Genomic DNA, 24,650 nt, shown 5'->3' with positions numbered 1-24,650 from the left:
GCACTCAGTCCTCCTTTTCTCCCAACCTTCGCCCCCAGCCCTAGACAACCACTAGTCTACTTCCTGTCTCTGCAGATTTGCCTATTCTGAACTTTCCATATAAATGGAACGTACTGTATGTGGTCTTTTGTGCCTGACTTCTTTCACTTAGCATGGTGTTCTCCAGGTTCATCCATGTTATAGCATGCATCAGTACTTCATTCTTTTTATGGCTGAACAACACTCCATTGTATGGATATATCACATTTTACTTACCCATGCACCAGCTGGTGGACATTTGTTGCCACCTTTTGGCTATTGTGGATGGTGTTGGTGTGAACATTCATGTACAAATTTTTGTTTGAGCACCTGTTTTCAGTTCTTATGGGTCTATAGGAAACCCTGGTGGCGTAGTCGTTAAGTGCTACGGCTGCTAACCAAAGGGTCGGCAGTTTGAATCGGCCCGTTTGCTCCTTGGAAACTCTGTGGGGCAGCTCTACTCTGTCCTGTATGGTCGCTATGAGTCAGAATCGACTCCACGGCACTGAGTTTGGTTTGGTTTGGTTTGGATGAGTCTATAACTACAAATGGAATTGCTGAGTCATATGATAACTATGTTTAACTTACTGAGGAACTGTCAAACTGTTTTCCAAAGTGGCCACACCATTTTACATTCCCACCAGCACTGTATGAGGGTTCCAATTTTTTCACATCATCACCAATATTTGCCATTATCTGTCTCTTTTATTACAGCCACCCTAGTGGGTGTGAAGTGGTATCTAATTGTGATGGGCCATTGCTTTTTAATCATAGACTAACAGGCTCCCAGAGGAGTCCTGGTGGCACAGTGGCTGAGCGCTTGCTGCTAACTGTAGGATCAGTGGTTGGAACCCATCGGCAGCTCCGCAGGAGAAAGATGTGGCAGTCTGCTTCAGTAAAGGTTACAGCCTTGGAAACCCCATGGCGCAGTTCTGCTCTGTCCTATAGGGTTGCTGTAAGTTGGAACTGACTCTACAGCAGTGCGTTGGTTTTGGTTTGAATAGGCTCCCAGACTGCTGGAGTTGGGTAGGACCACAGCAATCATCTGGGCCGATTGTTTATTTTACAGGAGAAGCAATAAAGGTGAAGAGTGAAGTCAGCAAACCAAGGTCAAAATTAGTAAAGGAGGCAGTAACAGAACCTATTTTTTTTCTTTAAAGAAAGTAAACGAAAGCCAGATGACCAAAAAAGATTAAAGGTCTGAATGATATTATCCTCTGAAAACCTAGAAGTTTCTGCAACAGTAAAAACCAGAAGACAATAATTCAATAACTAATAACTGACAGTTATAGTTAAGTCCATCCATTTATGTTCTAGCCTCAGAGTAAAGTAAGCACTTTACCTTCATTGTCTCATTTAATGCTAACAGAGCTGTAAGCGGAAAGGGTTATGACCTTAGAATCCTACATCTAGCTAGTGTCTAAGTTAACGGAGAGATATTTTCAGACTGGCAAAAAGTCCACCGGCTCTACACCCTTCCCCTAAGGCTTACTCAAAGTACTATTTCAGTTGTGTGAGAAATTAATCAAAATAAGGAACTCAGGAGTGAGGAAGTATAAAAAGAAACACCAGTAAATAATGAAGACAGAAAAACTGTGTTGCTAATGCAGTTTGCAGTCTTAGTACAAACGTCAAAAAGTAATTCTTGAAAGAGAAGACACTTGAGGGAAACTATTAATAACGGGCTGAAGCTAGAATCCTAGTTTATGCCAGCAAACCTGCGCCCTGGAGGAGCCTCGAGCTCTGAGGAGGGCTCCCCGTGCTGGCCTCGCCTGAACTGTCCCAGGCACTGGAGCTTGGAGGAGACACTCCGGGGAGCGGGCGCTCTCTGCCCTTCCCAGAAGGCTTCCTGCGTCTCGTCTGATGAATGGAGGGTTCCTTCAACCTCCCCTCTGGTCATCTTCAACTTTCCTAAGTTTTAGGAGCGTGAATGACACCTTCCCCTAGTTTTTGGTGGCTACAGTCTCTGTGTTATCTGTTCAGTCATTTCGGTGGTAACTGGGGGGAGGCGTGTCAGCTCGCCATCTTGGAGCCAGGGCGAGGGGACCAGTGGAGCAGAGCCTTGAGACTCCGCCCTGAGGTGGTGACCAGAGGGACATAATCGCACGTCTTCGGATAAGACTTCTCCACTCCCTCCCCTCCCACCACCCGGCACCCGATCAGAAAAAAAAAAAAATAGAGTGGGAGATCCAGCCCCCAGGGCAGCCAAAGTGGGTGGAATGGGTGGCCTTCGCTGGGGCTCCGGTGCTCCCCAGTTGATAGCCACCCTGCGCTTCGGTGCTCTGGCTCAGCTCTGCGGGAGCCGGCGCGGCAGGACGCGGGTGCGAGCGAGTGGCGGGCTTCTGCCGGGGCGGGCTGGGAAGCCGGGTGGCCGGGGGCTGCGGAGCCGCGGTGGTCGGCCGGCCTGACACCACCTGGCGGAGTCTCCGGGAAGAGTCTCAAAGGCGCGCTCCTCCGCGCCCCGCGCGCACGCACACCGGCAGGAGCCGCCGAGAGCTCGCCGCCTCCTCTCGTGGGCGCCTGGGGCGGTAAGTGCGGTCGGCCGGGCGGGAGTTCGGGGCCGGTGGGGGCCGCCCAGTGCGGCCCCGCGCCCGGGAAGCTCCGGCCCGGGCTGCGGGCGGGCGGCGCCCAAGTTTGGGGAAGGCCGGGGAGGGCAGATGGAGCGGCGCAGAGCCTGCGCGGGAATGGCTGGGCGGCCGCGGGTCGGGGCCGTCTGGGGGCGCCTTCCCGGGCCGACCGTGGGGCGAGGCCCCGCGCGCTTGGCGCCCTCTGGCCGCGGTCCCCGCGAGCCCAGCCTGCCCCGGGCCGCGCCCCCGGCTCCGCGCCTGCCCGCCCCGCGGTCGCGCACGGTCACGCCGGCAGGTCGCGCTCGGCAACCAGTCCGGCCCGGCCCCGCCGCGCCCGCGCCCCTGGCCACCCCGCCGGGCCTCTCGCGCCGCGCCCCTCGCCTTGCCCATCTCCAGCCGCTCGCTGTTTTCGCACCTCCCAGTGCCCCGGTCCCGGCGCCTGATTCAGTGCTTAGTAATTAATTTGGCGTTTCAGAATGGTCAGCGGGCTGGATAATGGGCGCATTCATCCCCCGGGCTAATCTGAACAGAGGTGGGAAGAAAGGCTTTCACAGACAGAAAATGCCATTCGCCGAGCGCTCAAAGGGGCTGTCACTCCTAGAATAAATCGCCGCCGCGCCCGCCGGCTTCTCGGGCCATTTCCATACAGCCCGGCCCGCGCCGCGGACCCGCGGGCCTCGGCCTCCGCTCCGGGAATCACTCACTCGAGTGCCTTCTCCTGCTCGACGGGAAAGTCGGGCGGGAGCGGGACCAAGGCGGGGGCCGAGGGGAAGCGGGGAGCCAGGAAGCTCGGGGTAAGGCCTCTGGGGACAAAGAGACTGATTATCAAATAAAATACTCAACTATAAGGAGGCGCGGCCTGGGGCGAATTCAAGTCGCAGACACTGGAGCTGCGATTCAGAGGGCAGCCGTCCAAACGCAGAAGACGCCCAGAGCCGTCAATAGCTCGCTCGAGGTCACACAGCAAGCCTCTGAGTTTCCCAAATTGTGAATCGAATTAACGCACAAGTATAGATCACAGATATAGGGACCGGCCGGTGCCGTCCCGACCCGCACACTGATATTTTATTCCGGGTTTCTCGTACCAGCTTGTCCGCCCGCGGGGCCTGGGAGGTGACCCGAAGCCCTCTGCGGCCTGCTGCTCGCCATCACTGCCCAGACCCTAGAGCCCATCCGGGAACGTCAGCTGAGCGGAGGACGACGCCTTATTCTCTGACCCCTTTTCGACCCCGCGCGGTGCCCGGGATCTCCCCCGAGAGTTGGGCGCAAACGGCCTTAGAGGTCCCAAGTGCACGGAGCCTTTCGCTGGAGGCGCCCTCTGCCCTTTGGATCTTGGGCTCCAGCCGCCGCCCTACCACGGAAGATCCCCCTTCGGGTGGAGAGCTCACGACAGCACCCCCCAGCCAGGCTGTGGAGCCTCCGGGTGGGCAGGCCTGGCTCTATCTAGCGAGACGCTCCAGGACCTGATTTCCCAGCCGTCCGGGTTCGCGGTGTGTCCACCTCATGAGGCAGATTTGGCTGTGGGCTCTTCCGCCCAGTGCAACACTCCTGCCCTGTGAAGAGGTGGAGCTGTGGCTCTAAGGCTGAACCTAGGCTCCGTACGAAGCTGCAGTAGCAAGGGGAACCGCTGGGGTGAAGAGATTTCTGGAATGGCCACATGATGTAGACAGCAGGTGGAATTCCATGAGTGGAACAAGGAAGCTCCCCTGTGTCTCAGCTTCCTTGTTTGCAAAGCAAGGGATGAAATGCCCTCATACTTGGGAAGCCCTCGACCCCGGTGCTCCACACGCAGTGGCCGAGTCCCACACCACTCACAACCCAGCCACCAGTCCTGCTGCACTCTCTCCTGGCTTCTCCCAAAGTTTACACCAGCTTCTTCCCTTGGAGCTTTGGTGAGTCCTTGAGTCTTCAATGGCACCAACGGTTTTTGCTTGGCTGCTGATAGTTGGCGGTTCAAGCTCACCCAATGGCCCCGTGGAAGAAAGGAAGAAAACCCTGTGGAACTCAGTTCTGTAACACGTGGGGTTTCCATGAGTCAGAGCGACTCCGTGGGCAACCAGTCTTGAGTCTTCAGTCCCCAAATTTCCTCTTAGAATGTTCCTCCACTCACCTGCTTCTGGATTCTGATACGGAGTTCTCCTAGAGGGGAAGAGCTGGAAGGGGCCTTTCTGGGATTCGAGAGCCATTGTACAGATGGCTATACCAAGGCCTGAAGCCACTTGCCTGTGTATGTCACCCAGCCTGTGTTTGCAAGAGGGTTTGACCTGGAGTGGACTTCCTGGCCTCTGGGCCCTAATGCTCACGGCCCCACCCCTAGATGGTGCTTCCCTAGGCCTGGGGAAGGGCCCAGAAATCTGCATTTTAAACAAGCTTCCCCAAGCGTTTTTTGAACATCTTTTATTGATGTAAAAATGTAGATAACACATTTGCCAATTCGGCATCTTTCATGTGTACAAGTCGGTACACCATTTCCGTCAATTATGTTGTGTAACCATTACCAATATCAGTTGCCAGATTTCTCCCAAAGCATTTTGACGCAGCTGGTAAAGGACCACCCTTAGGGAGATGCAGCCGAAACTGGGCTCTGCCCCCAACAGCCGCTTTTCTGTGGCTTGTGTTTGATCTGTCCCTCACCAGCTCCACCAGGCTGTAGTAGGTGGGGATACCTCAGGATCCCCCAGACTGTGCGGGGGGAGGGGCTGAGCACCCTGATGGACAGCATATGGTATTAGTGTGCAGGCTGCTGGCAGACTGGGGACTGAGCCTCCAAACCCAGAGGCCTCCTCTTACCAACACGCTCTCACAGCTGGACCGAACGCTGCATACTGCAGGCCCCACACAGATGGCACAAATGTGCCCAAAGGCTCTCCTTAGCAAGGCAGACCCTGCCTGTGCTGGGGACAGAGCTGCCTGCCACAAGGGGATCTGTGCCAGCAATAACCCAGGTGTGAGCTGGGGCCCACATACCCAACACCTGCCTCTTCACCACTCTGGGGCTCGGAGGGAAGGAGGTGTGAAAGGGGGGCCGGGGAAAGCCTGGAAGAGTGGAAGAAAGCAAGCGGTGAGCAGAGGAGAAGCCGTTAGGAAAAGAGAGGGGGGAAGGGGAGGGGACGAGTCTTATTTGTGTCAGCCGTTTGTAGCTGTGGATTGTAAAACTGGGCAGGATTCTCTGGAGTAATTCATAGTGTTTGGACAAGACAAACATTGTTCTGCTTTAAACAAACCTCCAGAAAGGTCAGGCTAGTTCATCCCTTTGCTTCGAGTCGCTGAGACTATCCAGATGATGAGAAAATCAGATCTTAGCTGAGGGGGCCCAGGGAGGAGACAGCTGTCTCCCGAGCCCTTTGGATCCTGGGTGAGGGCACCCAGCACAGAGCGGGGCCTTGGCTCCCATTGCAAAGGGCTGGCTCCTACTCTGCACCCTGGATCCAGGAGACTTGGGGGCTGAGGGGTACACATCACAGGCTGAGGTTTGGATGACGCCGAGGACAGCCTGAGTTCTAGTGCAAGGCCAACGTGCCCTGCAATGTGAGTCTTGTTTATGTGGACGAGGAACTGTGGGAAATGAAGAAGGCTCATGGATGGACAACTGCATCAGATCAACTAAACTCGAGCCCAACTCCTGGACACCAAAAAAACCCATCTTCTGTATCTGCAAAGACATTGGCTGGGACCCTCCGTTCATTTGCTGTTGTTTTTGTTAGTTGGCTCTGACTCGTGGACACCCCATGTACAACAGAATGAAGCATTGCCTCGTCCTGCACCATCTTCATGATCATTGGTGTGTTTGAGACTGTTGTTGTGACCACCGAGTCAATCCATTTCGTTGAGGGTTTCCCTTGCTTCAACTGGCCTTCGAGTTTACTAAACATGATGTGCTTCTCTGCTATTGGTCTTTCCTGATGACATCTAGCACTATATCAGACAATATTCTGTTATAATCCATAGGGCTTTCATTGGCTAATTTTTCTAAGTAGATTGACAGACCCTTCTTCCTAGTCTTAGCCCAGAAGCTCTGATGAAAACTATCCACCATGGCTGACCCTGCTGGTATTTGAAATACTGGTAGCATAGCTTCCAGCATCATAGCAACGTGAAAGCCACCACAGTACAACAAACTGACAGATGGGTGGTGGTGTGTTCATTTAGCAAATGTTTTTTTAATACCTACTCTATGTACCAACAACCACTGTGCTAGGAGTTTGGGATTGTACTGAGACAGAAAGATGTAACACCCATTCTCATGGGACCTACAATTTGGCTTATCTTCCCCATCCTGTCTTCCCTGAGAAGCTTCTTCTCAAAATTTCACTTCAAGCTTCTCCACCACCACCATCGCCCCACCAAGCCCCTTTGCTGAGGCCCAACACACCAGTTTTCAGAAGCAGGCCTGACGCGGAGTGCTCAGTAAGTGCCAGTAGGGTTATGACTCCTGTCTTGAGGGATCTACTTGACCCCAAGCTGAAGCTGATACTTTTTATTGGTATTTATTATTCATGCTTATTGTCATATTAATTATTAATTAGCAATTTATTATTGATGCTCATTAATACTAAACCTCAGAACTTCTGTAGTGCTCGTCATGACTGTCCTGTACATGATCTCCAGTTGCCCAGGGCAGTTTGTCATCCTCTAAAGGGACAGTGTCCTTGTGGTGCATGGTGATGGGAGTGGCCCTGGGTTATCTGGTTCCACATAACTTTATAAAAGTTGTATTTGTTTAGGACAGTTCAATGTCCTTTGCATATGCTTTTTAACCCAGCACTCCTGATATCCGTAGAAGGGGTGGAAGGAAGGAAGGAGGCAAGCCAGACTACTCCCCACATTTTTCAGAATAGGAAGTTGGTGCTCAGAGGGGCAGAAGTGACTTACCCAACATCACAGACACATTAAGAGAGGGGAGAGTGCATGACTGAAACACAGTTGGAATAGTGCCCTTGGGCGCCCCACCCTGCCGACCCACCAAGGAGCTCCCTGCAAACAGTGCTAAGAACCCGGGCTCTCTGGCAGACCCCGTAAAGCAGGTATTTGACCAGAGGCTAGGAAGTTACTAGGCCAGATCATGTCTGTCAAGCTTGTGTCTAGTCTCTGGCATGATTCCACGGGCTGGCATGATGGCCCTCCTTGCCTAACACCAGCTTCCGTAGGTGAGGGAGCGGTCCCTATCTCTGCCCCAAATCCTCGCTTTCTTTATGTTGGTTGAATAATCCATGCATTTACCCATTCTGTTTGGAATCAATGGTCCGTGTCTGTTTTTATTCGTTACCACCTGTACCACCTCCTGGAGTTAAGTCCCCTAAATTTTCTCTGCGTGTGACATATAGACCAGTAATATCTCATTTTAGTAGTATTTAGGGAAAATGACCTATTCCACACAATCGATTTTTGTCTTTAGTGGAAACCTCCTTTAGCATGGAAATTCCTTATGTCATCATTATTCGTGAAAAAATGTTTTCTATCAAAATCATGATTTTTTTTCCCCACCTAAGTTCGTGGATGCTCCTTAGATTCAAGGTTGGCAAGACTACATCTCACATCCTTTGGACATCTTATATCAGGAGGAATCAGTCCCTGGAGAAGGATATCATGCTAGGTAAAGTAGAGGGTCAGTGAAAAGGAGGGCCCTCAATGAGATGGATTGACACAATGACTACAACAATGGGCTCAAACGTAACAATGATTGTGAGGATGGCGCAGGACCAGACAGCGTTTCGTTCTGTTGTGCATAGGGTTCTGTTGTACACAGGGTCACTAAGAGTCAAAACCAACTCAGTGGCACCCAACAGCAAACAACAACAAAGTTAGTGGGATCAAATATAGCAGGTACCTTCTAAGTGTTATTGAATGGGTGACCCACAATCCATTTTGATGACTCACAATTTGCTCAGCAAGTTGCTTAAGTTCCTGGGCAATTTGCTCAGCTTCCCGGGCCTCAGTTTCCTCATTTGTAAACTGGGAGCATTGGACAGGACACTCTCTAAGGTATGCTCCCATTCTTCTCTAATTCTTCTGGGCTCAAATTCAGTAGTGCCCTCAGAAATTCTTGGTGGTTGCATGACCTGCCTGAATTCTTAGATGGTGCCTGGGACAGATTCTCCTGTCAGCTGTCACTTCTCAGACTGTCAGTGCTCAGCTGTCACCTGTTCCCCAAGGGTCCTAGTCTGTGGTTCCCTGTGACCCTGGAAGAGCAGAAGATGGCTGACCTCAGCGTACCAACACTTCTAAGTGAGGAGGTTCTGATGTCTCCTGTGGACTTTCTCTGATGTTGTGGCTACTGTTCTCTCAAATGCCTATGAGGCTATTTTCTTACTTCTGGAACGTGTTCTGAATATGGTTGCTGGAACCCTGGCCTCCAGAAAAGAGAGTTTACAGTGCCTTAAGAAAAACAGTAAGCACTTGGCAAACTTCCATTGAAGGTGCTGAACTCAGCATTATGGGGAGGTTAAGGGTGGTGCAATGGTTAACATGCTTAGCTGCTAACTGAAAGATTGGAGGTTCAAGTCCACATAGAGGCACTCCAGAAGAAAGGCCTGGAGATCTACTTCTGAAAACATCAGCCATTGAAAACCCTACGGAGCACAGTTTCGCTGTGACACACAGGAGGTCACCATGAGTGGGAGTTGACTCAGCGGAAACTGGTTTTGGAGTCCCTGGCTGGTGCAAATGATTAATGCCCTCAGTTGCTAACCAAAAGGTTGGAAGTTCGAGTCCACCCGGAATGGTGCCTCTAAGTCAACTCAGTGGCAGATGGTTTTTAAGGAACCGTAATTTTTTAAGATGTTATCACTGCTCACGAGAAGAAAACTGAAAGAAGCCTTTAGGAATGTCTCAAGACCAGAGTATTACTGGTTTTTCTTTTTGATCCTTCCATTTACCCCAAGCGTGCATTTTAAGATTTGAAGAAGACCCTCTTAATCCTGGCATTCTGGGGACTCGCTGGTGTATTAGTTTCCCATTGCTGCTGCTACGATTTACCACAAACTTGGTGGATTAAAACAATAGAAACACCTTCTCCTGTGGTTCTGGAGGTCAGACGTCTGAAATCAAGGTGTCGGCAAGACAGCACTCCCTCCAGAGGTCCTAGGGGAGAATCTGTTCCTTGCCTAGTCCAGCATCTGATGTCTGCCAGCATTCCTCTGCTTGTGGCCACATTACTCTAATCTCTACCTGCATCTTCACATGGCCTTCTCCTCTTCTGTCTTGTCAGATCTCCCTCTACTTCTCTCTTACAAGAAAGTCTTTGATTGCATTTGGGATCCACATGAATAATTCAGAATTCCTCAAGATCTTTAATTTAATCACATCTGCAAAGTTGTCGGGGTGTGTGTGTGTGTGTGTGTGTGTGTGCATATAATGTAACATTCACAGGTTCCAGGGATTAAGACATGGATATCTTTTGGGGGGCCATTCCCCAGCCTAGCGCAGCTGGTCACCCCTTCAGTTGTCCATGATGCTGTGGTTTTTAATTGATTAACTTTAACGAATTTGTAGTATGTGCCTATTTTGTGCCAGGCAACCTGTTTAATACTGGGGATTCAGAGGGGAAACATGCAGCTCCTCCCTCAGCAAACTCATGAGTAAGTCAGGGAGCCAGTATGGTATTAAGAGCTATGGAAAAGCAAGCACAGGGCTGTGGAAGCACCAGGAGGGATCCCTGGAAGAGTCCCAGTAAGTAAAATCCAAACTCCTTTTCAAAGTCTGCAAGACCAGCATGGCCTGGCCCCTACCTACCTCTCTACCACTCCCTCTTGCTCACCGAGCCCCCACCAAGCTGGTCCCTTCCTGTCCTTACACCAGTCAAGCTCTGCCTCAGGACCTTTGCACTTACTGTTCCCTCTGCCTGGAATGCACCCCTGCAGCCCCATTGTATCCTCATGGCTCCCTTCCTCCTTAGTCACTCTTCTTATCTAGATCCTTCTCAGAGAAACCCTCCTTAATTGCTGTTGTTACCTGACATCGAGTCATCCCCTGACTCATGGTGACCCCATGCACAACTGAATGAAACACTGCCCTATCCTGTGCCATCCCTATGATTGGTTATGGATCAGACTGTTGTGATCTGTAGGGCTGTTCATTGGCTAATTTTCAGAAGTAGATCACCCGGCCTTTCTTCCTAGTCCTTCTTAGTCTAGAAACTCTGCTGAAACGTGTTCAACATCATAGCAACATACAATCCTCCATGACAGACAGGGCTGGCTGCACCTGAGGTGCACTGGCTGGGAACTGAACTCACACAGAAGGTGAGAATTCTACCACTGAACCATCACCACGACCCTCTCCTCCCCAGTTATCTTGTCTCAGCCCCACCTCCCCTGCTTTGTTTTTTGTCCAATCACTTTTCACAGTCTAATTGCTCTTCTCCTGGAGTCTCCACATCCACACACTTTTTTGAGGCTTGATGACTAGAACTTCCCAGAAGAACCTAAGTGTGTCCTGTTTTGTTTCCAGTTCTCTTTCTAGGAATGTATTTAGCCTTTTATTGGTCTTAGTAACTCAAGTGGATCAGAATGGAGGCAGTGTAGCACCTCTAGGGGTTATTTATATACGTGAGGAGCCATTTTTTGACTGTCGTAATGACCGGTGTATGTGTGTAGGGGGTGTGGGACCTACTGGCAGGGGTGGACAGGGGTCAGGAATGCTAAATGTCCTGTGGTGGACAGGACATTTCCACACAATGAAGAGTTTTCCAGCCCCAAATGCCAATAGCATCTCCATGGAGAAACACTTAAGGAAACACTTTGTATTTGAGTCCTAAAACCTTAACTGACAACCTTTCTTCCTGTAAGGGTGCTTAAAATTATTTTCCCCAAATACATCATCTTTGACTAAATCTGCCTGTGTTCTGCGGCCCAGTCGTAAGCCTCCTGAGATCCTTCTTCAATTTATCCCCTTTTTATGGCATCACTTCAGTGTCATCTCTAAGCCTTGAGGTGACGGCGAGGGGACTCCCTCTTTCAGAGTTCGTATAAATGATCCATGAGCTGAGCCCCAACTCTGGGCTCAGAGGCCCCCCACTATTTTCTCCACCCAGAGAACCATCCTTTTATCTGCACCTTTTGTTTCCTTCCTCAAGGCCAGCCTTCCATCCATGACAAAGCTTCCCCCCATGGTGACCCATTTTCTTTATTTTAACAGCGTTTGGGGTGGGACCTTGTCAAAAGCTTTTTGCAAATGAAAATACACTACATCTGCTGGTTCCCCTTATCCACAGGCATTTTCACCCCTTCAAAGAGTTCTGGTAGATTAAAGGATTTGGCGGATTTGGGGTTTGTATGGGCTTCTATGCCCAACCCCGGAGTCCTCAGCCGAGAAGCAGAAGCCTGCAAAAGGGGAGGCCTAGGCTGAAAATGCAGATGAACAGCACGGAGGAATTAGATGCACACTGTCAAGCTGTCCTTCCATATTCCGAGGCCTTTTCCAGAATAGTCACACCTTCCGAAATCCTGTCAAGAGACCTGGGATCCCTTGAGCGTCAGCCATGAGGCTGGTCAGGTGAGCTGGTTACTAGAAGGCTGGAATGGGAAAAAAAAAAAAAAAAGGATGCCAGGGTGAGAGATTTGGTCACTAGAGCTGAGGCTTATGATCATTTACACGCAAAACAAAACAAAATCCAACTATCATGCATTGAGCCCCAACTACATGCCAGCTGCTCAGATACGTTTTTTAATTCCCATAATAAGCCTGGAAGGTAAGTGTGGTTTCCCCCATTTCACCGTGAGAAAACCGATGTTCAGATGGGTAAAGCAACTTGCTCAAGGCCACAGGAATTAATAAGCGATAAATCAGAATCTAACCACCCGTCTGTCAGTTTGTCATACCGCGGTGGCCCCGTGTGTTGCTCTGATGCTGAAAGCAATCCCACTGGTATTTCAAATACCAGGAGTCGCCTGTGGTGGACAGGATTCAGCAGAGCTTCCAGACAAAGACAGACCAGGGAGAAAGGCCTGGTGATCTACTTCTGAAAATTAGTCATTGAAATTCTTACGGGTCACAACAGAACATTATCTGACTCACTTGATTTGGACACATCAGAAGGGACCAGTCTCGGGAGGAGGATGTCATGTCTGATGAAGCAGAGGCTCAACAGGGCGAGGGAGATCCTCGGGGGATAGACTGGCACAGTGGTCACAGTGACCGACCGGCCAGCAGTCCTGAGGGTGACGCGGGACTGGGCAACGTTTCGTTCTGTTGTGCCTGTTTGCCATGAGTTGGAGTCGACTTGATGGCAGGTATCTGTCTGTCTGTCTGTCTATCAGTCTGTCATCTAGCTAGCTAGCTATCTAGCTCTCTCTCTGTCTCTCTATCTGTCTCTCTATCTATCTCTCTATCTGTCTGTCTATCTATCTATCTATAGATTTGAATCAAGGCTTGTCTAAGTCAGGTTCTTTCCATTTCTGAAGGAAATACAATCAACCCAGGCCACAGCTGACCCTTTTGGAGGGGCCAGATGCCCCCGATCACCAGATGCTGCTGATCTTTCCATTCCGTATCTGGGGTCTGGGAACCAGATCACCTAGAAGCCCAATTAATCCAGGCCACAGTTCATACTTCCGATAGGGATGAGTCCCTTCCCTCTGTTGGGGGATGGCTGAGATCCATTTCTGTTGGAAAGCTTACGACCAGCCCGGCCTGTCTTGCCCGTGTTGTTCTTGTTATTAGCTGCCATCCACTTGGTCTCCGACTCATGGCGACCCCATGCACAACAGATTGGACCATTGGACCCATAGAGTTTCTGCTGCTGGTTTTCAGAAGTAGATCACCAAGCCTTTCTTCCTAGGCTGTCCTAGTTCGGAAGCTCCACTGAAACCTGTTCAGCATCAGAGCAACACGTAAGCTTCCACTGACGGGTGGGTGGTAGATGTTCACGATGTGCACTGGCCAGGAATTGAACCTGGGTCTCCCGCAGGGAAGGTGAGAATTCTACCACTGAACTACCACTCCCTGTCTTGCCCATGGGTGCCGATTAAGAACTCCAAGCTCTGGAACCAGACCATTCTGGTTCAAAATTCAGCTCCTCTACTTACTAGCGACGTGGCCTTTGCCAAATTACTTCTCTGTGTCTCAGTTTCCTCATCTGTAAAATGGAGATGATAATATACCTACCTCATAAGATTGTCATGAGGATTATGAGTTCATGATTTTAAAGTGTTTAAACGGTGCCTGACGCATAGTAAGCATTACGTAAAGGCTTGATTTTAAAAATAAAACTCTTGGTCATGTCCAAGAGGAAGGCTTTTCTGGTTATCTCATTTCTCTTAAGCCCTTACTCTCTTTCTATCCTCCTTCCTCATAAACCATTAATCTGTGCCATCTTGGGCCCCCAGCCCCTGGGGGTCCCCTCCCCTGCATCCTCACCCTGTTCCCTCCCTGGTTGCTTCCCCCACCTTTATGCTTACCCCACAACCTGGCTCTCCCCAGAGGCTCCACCGGCACTGCAGCCCTCTTTAGTGGGGTCTTCTTCCTCCCACACCACACACACCCCAGGCTCAGGAGGTGGAAGCTGTGGTCTTCCTCCATCCCCAGTGCTCCTTCTATCTTCATTAAAACAACAGCAATGAAACACTGCTCCTTTAAGACCAGAGCCAGCGGCGATTCCACCTTCTGCATCTCCTTGGAATCACCTTGTTGTCTAGTCACTGTCTTTTGTGCTGAAGACAGCCACACCTGGACCAGTCTTCATCTCTGCCCCAAGCTCTGATGCTGGCCCAGGTGACTTTAATACCCAGATGGACAGCCCACCCAACACCTTGGTCTCCTCATCTCCAATCACCTTCACCTCTGCTTCACAGCTGAACCCCCCCTCTTGCGCTTGTCATCACCCACAGCTGTTCCACCTCTGGAATCATCAGTTCAGACATCCGTTTTGGGAAGAGAACTTCCTCTGTTATCCCCTCCCCATCTCTTCATCTATATTCCTGAACCCTCTGGGCAAGCTGTGTCCAATAGAACTTCCTGAGCGGATAGAAATGCTCTTTATCTGCATTGTCCGATCAGGGGCCCCTTGTCACACGCGGCTATTGAGCAGTTGAAAGATGGCTAGTGCAACTTGAATTTTAAATTGCATTTCATTTTAATTAATTCAAGCTGAAATTGACAAAGCTACATATGGTTACCGGCTACGGCACAGCTACAGAGCCCTGGCCCCTCTGTTTCCTCTTTGCAGCTCTGTCCTTGTCTTAGTCATCCAGTGCTGCTGTAACAGAAATACCACAAGTGGGTGGCTTTAACAAACCGAAATTTATCTTCTCACAGTTTAGGAGACTAGAAGTCTGAATTCAGGGAGTCAGTACCAGGGAAGGCTTTCCCTCTCTGTCAGCTCCGGAGGAAGGTCCTTGTCTCTTTTGAGTTTCTGCTCTTGGGCAATCTTCATGTGGCTTGGCTTCTCTCTTCCCCCATCTCTAATCTGTTCCCTTGTTTAATCTCTTTTATATCTCAAAAGAGATTGACTCAAGACACCCCCTACACTAATCCTGCCTCATTCACAGGACAAAGACGGCCCATTCCCAAGTGGGATTATAACCACAGCATAGAGGCTAGGATTTACAACACAGATTTTGGGGAGACACAGCTCAGTCCATAACGGTCCTGTCTTTACTTCCTTCTCTCCTTGGCTTCATCTCCGTGGTCCCCCCCATCAGCCACATTCCTATCCCTGTTTTTCTGCCCCGCCTGCTGACTCCTGAGCGAACCTCAGCCCCGGACCACTCCAGCTGTCTGCTTCCTCTGGGCCTACGCTGGGGCTGCTAAGCATTGCTGGGGGTGGGGGCGTCCCATGACTTTGCTGGTTGGCATTTTTTCTCGTGGATGTTCGCCAACCTCAATCGCCGTTACAGTCCCGTCGATTTCAGCGTATGGCGCCCCCACCTGTGTCGGAGTAAAACTGCTCCACAAGGTTTTCAGTAGCAGATTTCTCAGAAGTAAATCATCAGGTCTTTCTTCTCAGGAGCCTCTGGGTGGACTTGAACCTTCAACCTTTCAGTTAGCAGCTAGTGTATTACCATATGCACCACCCAGGGACTCCCTAACCTTAATAAACCTGAAACCGAACCGATTGTCATCGAGTCGCTTCTGACTCATAGTGACCCTATAGCCCCACGTAGGATTTCCAAGGAGTGGCTGGTAGATTCGAACTGGCGATCTTTTGGTTAGCACACGAGCTGTTAACCACTGTGCCACCAAGGCTCTTCAACCTCAATTTAAAAAAAAAAAAAAGCCTGTTGTCCTTGAGTCAATCCCGACTCACAGCGACCCTATAGGACAGAGCAGAACTGCCACATAGGGTTTCCGAGGCTGTAATCTTTACAGAAGCAGACTGCCGTATCTTTCTCCTATGGAGTGGCTGATGGGTTTGAACTTCCGATCTTTCAGTTAGCAGCCAAACGGTCAACCACTGTCCCATCAGGGCTCCTTTCAACCTCAGTAGGACCTTTAATTCCACCCAGCAAAGATTATCTTCTTCTCCGTAATGACCTTAACAAGGCTTCTCCCATCCTTTAACCTCCAATGCTCCCTCCTGCTTCCCTTCCTCTCAGCAGATGGTGTCATTTCCCACTTCATTGAAACAAGAGAAGCCTGCAGACCACCCGACCCACCCTGCTAATTTTACAAGGCTAATTTTATCTGTCTTCAACCTCCCTTTCTGCTGGCTCCTTCCTATCAACATTTACACGTGTTCAAATAACCTTATCTTATAAACAACAATAAAAAGTCCCGACCTTCCTTGGATCCCATGTCACCTTTCTGCCATCACCCCTATCTCTTCCCTCCCACTTGTATTCACACTTCTTGAAAGCAGTAGCCTACACTATCTCTGCTTTCTCACCTCCCAGTCACTCCATAACCTGAGGCCGGCTGGCTTCTGTCCCCACCACTCTCTTCAACTGTTCTTGTCAAGGTCACCAATGACTTCCTTAAGTAGTTTAATCCCGAGGACTCTTTTCAGATCTTATCTTCAACTCCCAGGCTGTGACAGTGCTCAGGGCTCCCCCTTCCTTGCAACATTCTTGCCCCTTGGTTTCCAGAACACCTGACTCTCCTGCTTCTTTTCCTGCTCTGGCTACTTCCAAGTTTTCTAGAAACGGCCACATTCTCCCCTTCCCAGGGTGATCCCTTGGGCTTCGCAGGTAAGGCTGTCTGTGTGCCAAGAATGATGGTTCCCCCTCCCACCGCATTCCTTGCAGACACACCTGGGAATTTGCTTTCTCACCCCCCCCCCAGCCCCACTATTGTGTTTTGAACTCCGTTTTGTACCGTGGAGCCTGCTGCTCCGAGTCTGACCTGCCTTTGTAGGTGTGTATTTATAACCCCACTTTGAGAGGCTCTCACAACACTTGGACATCTGTTTTTTTCATTTGTCCCATCAAAAGACAGCCTGCTTTAGGAAGGGACACTGACAAATTAGAGGGCATTGGGAAACTACCATGTGATCTAAAAGCAATGACCAGTCAGAAATCACTATGAGAACTGAGGGATGATACAAAATAAAATAAAAACCCAAACTAGTTACTGTTGAGTCGACTCCCATTCATGGTGACCCCATGTGTGTCACAGTAGAACTGTGCTTCATAGAGTTTTCAATGGCTAATTTTCTGGACGTAGATTGCCAGGCCTTTCTTCTGAGGTACCTCTAGGTGGACTCAAACCTCCAACCTTTCAGTTAGCAGCCAAGAGCATTAAATGTTTTTACCACCCAGAGATTCAGAGGGTGACAGAGAGCTGGTTTCAAAAATGTGAAGAGGCAGAGACTGGGTCAGGACTGCTATGTAGGCTGGAATTGGACCAAATATAGAAATAACAGGGAGGTGGGTTTTGAATGGAGGTAGGGCGGTCCTACTATGTCTCCAGAAGTTCTGTACCTCCAAGGTGAGTGTAACAATCCTGCCTACTGGGAACTACTAAATGAGATCAATGTAGCCCTACTTGACCACAATAATAGTAGAAAGTGCCCCACCCCAGCCCCATCCCCACTGAACACACTGGCCTAAGCTTAGCTGACGACTTGGAATAGCCACACTCCAGGGAGGGCGATTTCAAACTTGTTGCCACACAAGAGCCATCAAAAACCCTGCTGATAGAAACAATATAGCGGGAGGAAGGCTTGGTGTGCACTTGCCAATCCGGCCTTCTAGATACTCCAGAATATACCCAAGTTGATGGGCAGTGACCTGGGCACCCCGATTGGCCTCTTTTGGACCCCTCTTTACCAGAATGTCTTTTCCTGACTTAGGTCTTGGTGTGATGCCATCAGCTCACATTGAGGGCTGATCACAGAAACCCCTCACTGTTGTGTCTATTGTGGGGATGTTGTCGAGGATGTTTGCTCATTACCTCACACTGTGTTCCCTTTATGAGGCCCCCCAGGAGAAATTCCTGTCTGATTTTAGTAGCAAGAATGGTTGTAATTCTCTTGAGCAATAGGTCTGTTTTTATCTCGTGGACACTGGGAATTGTGTAACTGACATGGTCTCCTTTTCATTTTGGCTGCGGGAAAGCTTAGGGATAAAACTGCAGCCCACCCACAGGAGGTGAATAGGGCATCCCAGGACCGTTTAGCTTCATTCCTCTCCCTACTCTGTCTTCCTTCCATTTTTCTTTCTCCTCTTAGCTTTCATTCTTATTTCATGGTACAAAATCTAGAACATACAAACAAATAAAAATCCCCTGTAATCTCATTAACCAGTGACAGCCACTATTAACAAAGCTGTCATTTTATAGTTTTTTAATAAAAATGAGATTATACTGTGCATAGTGTTTTTTGGGGGGCATAAAACTAAGCCAAACCAAACCCGTTGCTGTTGGTTCCCACTGTAGCGACCCTGTAGGACAGAGTAGAACTGCTGCACAGGCTTTCCAAGGCTGTAATCTTTAGGGAAGCAGACTGCCACGTCTTTCTCCCAAGAAGCAGCTGGTGGGTTCGAACTGCTGACCTTTCAGCGAGCAGCTGATCACTTTAACCACTGTGCCACTAGGGCTCGTTTCGGGGCATACCAAAGAAAGCCCATTGCAGCCGAGTCGATTCCAATTCACAGCGACCCTATAGGACGGAGTAGAACTGCCCCATAGGGTTTCCAAGGAGCACCTAGTGGATTTGAACTGCCGAACTTTTGGTTGGCTAGCTTTTAGCCACTACACCATCAGGGTTTCCTGCACAGCGTTATGCAATTTACTTTTTATGTCATGAACATCTTTCCATTAATTAAATATTCTTCTTTAACATAATTAAAAAATTTTTTTTATAGATCTAGTAATTTAATACTAATAACAATTCAATACTAATAACTAACATTTCTACATCCACTCACTATGTCCCTGGCTTTATGCGTATTTATATATGCATGTATGTAAAAATAAAACCAGTTGCTGTGGAGTTAATTCCAACTCATGTGTGTCAAAGTAGAACTGTGCTTCATAAGGTTTTCAGTGGCTGAGGCTGATTTTTGGAAAGTAGATTGCCAGGCCTTTCTTCCAATGCACGTCTGGGTGGGCTTGCACTGCCAACCCTTTGGTTAGCAGCCAAGTGCACTAACCATTTGTACCACCCAGGGACTCCATGTGAAAATATACACACTTGTGTTATATAATATACATATATGTTATGTAACTGTGATATTTATATGTGTTGACTCATTTGATGCTCACAACCCTATGAAGTAGATACTATCGTCCCCCTTTTACGGATGAGGAAACCAAGGCACAGAAAATTTAATAGACTTGCCAAGGTCACACAGTAGAACCGGAATTTGAACCCACCCCCTCTGGCTCCAAAGTGTGTCCTCTTAACTGCTATGCTGACTTTCAGCATACTATTGTATACTGTCCACGGTAGTTAAACATTTCCTTTATTTCCTTTTGCTTCACTTCTAATTTATGTCACTTTGCCATATTTTCAGTACGCTTGTGAGTCACCTGAAATCCTGTCTTCCCCAAGGCAAGGCATAAATAAACAGTGCAGAGAGTGGTAAATGGCGCAAGAAAGGCAAAGTGAAAGCACCACTCCAGGGGAGAGGAAGAACACAGGTTGCCCTGCAATGGAATGGATTTATTTCTTTGTGCTGTGCTGAGCTCCCATCCCTGGAAGTGCTGACTTGGATGGTGTCTCTCGGGAAGGCTGGGCCAGATGAGTCCTGAAGCCCCTTCCAAAGCATAGAGTTTTTGAATTTATGACAATACCAATAAGACAAAATGAGGCACTTAACGGAGATAAATGCAGCAAGTTAGCTGAAGGGCCAACACCAGGCACTGGGGCTTTCCATCCAAGTCTATTACTAGCTCAGGCATCTAAAAGTACCAAAGCAACAGAGACTTCAGTTCCAAACTCTCAGCCCACTGTGTTCTTTCCCAAAGCTGTTTGGCCGCTCCTGCAAGATGGCCAGAGAATGCTGTCACTGTCCTCAGTTCTTGTGTTAAAACTGGCAGAGAATAAGGCCAGAGAGAAGCTGATGCCCCATGAGACTATAAATTGGGTGGGATTCTCCACTTGACAAATGTGGCCTAGTGAAAGGAGCCCAGGTTTCTATTCCTGGAGTTAACGTTTACTAGCTGGCAGATCTTGGGCCAGTTTCTTGACCTCCTGAGACCTCAGTTTCTTCATCTGCAAGATGGAGTTAATGCCTACTCTTTGCAATGCTGTTGTGGGGATCTCATGAGGTAGTCCAGTGCAGGGGAGACCGAGTTAGGTAATAAACACGCCTCAGGGGAGCTGGGCAGAGCCAGGCTGCTCCCAGTCTGAAGCCTTGCAGAGCAGTCTGGGAGGGGCACTGGCCAGTGCCCAGGTGCCCTCGGCTTCTCGCCCCTTCAGACTCCTGCCCGCCACAGCGAACCCTGGCGCGAAGCCGCGTTCTGGATAGATAGGCCACCCTCACAGCGACAACTGGAGGGTGGGAAGCAGCTCCTTCCCCAGACCCCAGGGTCTTGGGCAGGAGTGGAGAGCAGGCAGAGGCCACCTCTTCCTCCTCGCGGATCCAGGCTGTCTGCCCGCAGGGGCAGGGCCCTGAATGCGGTGCCACAGGGGCCACGAGGCTGGGTTAGAGGAAGGCCCGACCTCGGCGCTGCAAAAAAAAAAAAAAAAAAAAACAAACACAGATGTGTTTGGCTGGGACCGGAGAGAGAAAACCGTCCCCTCCCCCAGCCGGCGCGCTCCCCGCGCGGGGGCCGGCGGAAACCTGCGGAGATCTCAAGCAGCCGGGCCGAGGCGAGGTTGACAGTACCGGCCGACCACCCCTCGCCCCCCGCCGCGGGGCGCGTCGGGCCCAGCCCCCTCTCCGGGGCTTCCCCGGGCGCCCCTCTCGCTTTCTCTTTGTCTCTGCTTCTCTTTCTCGGGCTCCCCGGTTCCCACCCGCTCGCATCCTCGCTCCGTCGCCGCGCCCCCTCTCCCTCTCTTCGCGGCCCGAGCCGGGTCCCTTAACTTTCTTCTTTCCCGGGGTTAAAACTTTGCTCTCCGGCGGGCGGCTGCTCGCAGACGTTATTGGCCGGCGCCCCGCCCGGTGCCCCGCCCCCCGCCCCCGCGCTCCCCTCCGCCCCCCACTCTCAGCGCGAGTGGCGGCGGCGGCGGCGGCGGCGGCGGCGGAGCCTTCGGGGGCGTGCGTGCGTGTGTGTGAGTGCGCGCCAGCCAGCGGGAGTGTGTGTGCGCCCCGGGCGCGGGCAGGGCAGGACTCCGACCTCGGCGGGAGCGGCGGAGCCGGTCGTCTGCGGCGTCACCAGGGCGCGAGCGGCGGCGGCGGCGGCCGAGGCTGGGGCAGCGGCGGCCGCGCCGGGCATGGAGCTGGCAAGCCCGCGCTGAGACAGGACGCGCCGGGAGCAGCGAGCAAGAAGCTCTCCGCCGTCCGGCGCGCGGACTCCTGGCTGGGGCCAGACAAACTTTTCTTTCTCTTTTGCCCTCTCCAGAGGTAAAGTCCCCGAACGCAGACTTTCCGGCGGGGACGCCATCTGGGGAAGCCGAGAGGGAGCTCCCTGCTACGGGAGGAAGGGGCGCGGACCGTGCGGGTTTGGGGCACCCGAGCTCTCCTGCGTCCGGGACTTTGGGTGCGAGGCGGGCTGGCTGGAGACAGGCAGATGGGCGCGGGGATGCCTCTTGGGCGGCATGGAGGCGGCGGTAGCTGGGAAGCCGAACGTTCGCCAGCGGCCCCAGCTCACCGCCCTGCTGGGAGGAAGGGATGCGGGTAATGCGGGCTCAGGAACACCGGGACTCGCCTGCCCGCGGGACTCTGGGGAGCGAGGCGGGCGTTCGGCCGCGGGCTCAGTGCTGGGGAAGCCGGGCGTTCGCCCGCGCCTCCGCTCGCCGCCCCGCCGGGGGTGGAGGGCGCGGGGCGGGCCGGCTGAGCGCAGCTCCCCTCTCTCCGCAGGCGCCTTCAGCGGCGGGCGGACCGATTCCTCGGCGCGGCGGGGCCGGGGCAAGCTGGACCCAGCATGATGCGCGCAGTGTGGGAGGCGCTGGCGGCGCTGGCGGCGGTGGCGTGCCTGGTGGGCGCGGTGCGCGGCGGGCCCGGGCTGAGCATGTTCGCGGGCCAGGCGGCGCAGCCCGACCCTTGCTCGGACGAGAACGGCCACCCGCGCCGCTGCATCCCGGACTTCGTGAACGCGGCCTTCGGCAAGGACGTGCGCGTGTCCAGCACCTGCGGCCGGCCCCCGGCGCGCTACTGTGTGGTGAGCGAGCGCGGCGAGGAGCGGCTGCGCTCCTGCCACCTCTGCAACGCTTCGGACCCCAAGAAGGCGCACCCGCCGGCCTTCCTCACCGACCTCAACAACCCGCACAACCTGACGTGCTGGCAGTCCGAGAACTACCTGCAGTTCCCGCACAACGTCACGCTCACGTTGTCACTCGGCAAGAAGTTCGAGGTGACCTACGTGAGCCTGCAGTTCTGCTCGCCGCGGCCCGAGTCCATGGCCATCTACAAGTCCATGGACTACGGGCGCACGTGGGTGCCCTTCCAGTTCTACTCCACGCAGTGCCGCAGGATGTACAACCGGCCGCACCGCGCGCCCATCACCAAGCAGAACGAGCAGGAGGCCGTGTGCACTGACTCGCACACAGACATGCGCCCGCTCTCGGGCGGCCTCATCGCCTTCAGCACGCTGGACGGGCGCCCCTCGGCGCACGACTTCGACAACTCGCCGGTGCTGCAGGACTGGGTCACGGCCACCGACATCCGCGTGGCCTTCAGCCGCCTTCACACCTTCGGCGATGAGAACGAGGACGACTCGGAGCTCGCGCGCGACTCCTACTTCTACGCGGTGTCAGACCTGCAGGTGGGAGGCCGTTGCAAGTGCAATGGCCACGCGGCCCGCTGCATGCGCGACCGCGACGACAGCCTGGTGTGCGACTGCAGGCACAACACGGCCGGCCCCGAGTGCGACCGCTGCAAACCCTTCCACTACGACCGGCCTTGGCAGCGAGCCACGGCCCGCGAGGCCAACGAGTGCGTGGGTGAGTGGGGCGCCGGGGCGGGAACGCGGGCGGTGGCTCCCAGGCCTCACAGCCGCGGGTCCTCGGGAGCACGGGTGGTGGCCACACCTGGCGATTGCCAGCCGCGTGGACGTCGTGGGAGCCGTGGAAGGCGCGTTGGGGATATCCTGGACCCGGGAGGGCTCAGAGCGAGTCCCCTCGACTCGCGTGGTGCCTGCTGTGGACCCCAGGGTTTGCACCCCTTGCGCTCTGCGAAGTTCAAAAATAGGAGAAATGCTGGTGGGGGGGCGGCTTGGAGGGGGAGCTGCAGAAAATTTGCCCACAGGTACCCCTGAGCCCCTGATCGAAACGCAGACACTCACTGCCTTCCCCTAGGTTTCGCTAGAGCCCGGGATCCACCTCTGCGCCCACCCCCCCTTTCCTTAGGCTGCAGCTGGCCGCGCGGTTGGGGACCCCGGCCTCGTTCCCGGGAAGTTCCAGCTCCACAATCCCAAATCCCTTGGGAAATGGCACAGAACTCTTTGCAGCTTGGGGCCAGTTTGGTACCGGACAAGTATCGCTTATCCGTCTTCCATTTGTCTTTTATGGTTTGAAGAGAGAAAATTTTTTTTTTCCTTTTGAACGGTGTGTTTGTGTTAGCAAAAGCAGAGTGATGTGATTTCAATTAATTGCTGTCTACAGATTACAAAGGAGAGGCCCGTAATTATTTTAAACTAATTCAGTCCTGGTCCAAAAAAGCCCACCACATTTTTTTGTTAGCTTCAGGGTTTGGTGAAATTAAACAGCTTTGAATTAACTAAAGGGCCCAGCTTCTCCCTTTTAATGGGGTTTCAATTCCTGAAAGAGAAATCTGACAAAACTGAGCACTGCTGAATACTGTTGGGTCAAAAATGAGGCTAAAAAAAGGGTGCGTTCTACTTAGCTGCTGTAGAAGCTGTCAGGCAGCAGTTTCTCCCCTGCCAAAAAAAAAAAAAGTGAGGGGTGGGGTAGTACAAAAATTTTTTTAGTATGGAGTGTAAACTTCCAAACCGTAACATTTTAATTTAATGAGAATTACTTACCCCACCAAAAAAAAAAAGGGGGGGTGGGGGAAGGGAGCATTAGTACTTAAAAATTTTTGGTATGAGATGTAAACTTCCAAACCCTGGCCTTTTGCTTATTTATTTTTGTCTGTTATTGCACAGGGTTTGTCCATTCGTTTTTACAAAAGTGGAATAACTATAGCAGCTAACCTTTTACTTGAACGAAAATTACTTGGTCTGTCACTACGGCATTTGGCGTGCACCTTTTGTGAACTTGTAGATTTTTTCTACCCCTCCCCAAACCGCCAGTGACACTCTCTCGAGTTGCCTCCCCCTCTGAGGCACATTGCATAGTTCGCTGGTCCCCACAAACACACATTTTGAGGTCTGGTTCTGATTAATTGTGTCATGTTGTTGTCGAATAGTTTGCGCCTCATGACTGTGGATGCAGGCTTTTGAGCAGGCGAATGGAAAACATGTCTTGGAGGGCCGGGTCTGCGCAGAGGCCCAGCCAGGCCGGCCTTGTCTGCAGCGGCTTTGCCTCCTGTTGTACGGCCAGGCCTCCATTTTTGCACTGCATGTCCCGCGTTTGCAGACCTAATTGTTCTTTGCCCTCCTTCATGGGACAGAACGGGTGCGAGC

The 24,650-nt window shown here is 51.8% G+C and overlaps 1 protein-coding gene across 2 annotated transcripts in view; it reads left to right on the top strand.

The window, feature by feature from the left end:
• The first annotated feature begins 2,087 nt into the window (after positions 1 to 2,087).
• NTN1 (netrin 1) overlaps positions 2,088 to 24,650 on the top strand; it is a 252,362-nt gene continuing 229,799 nt past the window's right edge. Inside the window, exons 1-2 of one of the 2 annotated variants that reach the window (XM_049861263.1) lie at positions 2,088 to 2,098; positions 21,926 to 23,007. In XM_049861263.1, coding sequence (XP_049717220.1) covers positions 21,990 to 23,007 — 1,018 coding nt within the window. In that variant the 5' untranslated portion in view covers positions 2,088 to 2,098; positions 21,926 to 21,989. Of the gene's footprint in view, positions 2,099 to 21,129; positions 21,470 to 21,925; positions 23,008 to 24,650 lie in introns of those variants that run through there. The other variant, XM_049861262.1, reaches the window with a different exon arrangement.

This window comes from Elephas maximus, chromosome 19, assembly GCF_024166365.1.
Source record: "Elephas maximus indicus isolate mEleMax1 chromosome 19, mEleMax1 primary haplotype, whole genome shotgun sequence".
Classification (NCBI taxonomy): Eukaryota; Metazoa; Chordata; class Mammalia; order Proboscidea; family Elephantidae; genus Elephas; species Elephas maximus.
Note: the sequence above shows the minus strand (reverse complement) of the source record. Positions and strands in the feature narration are given on the sequence as shown.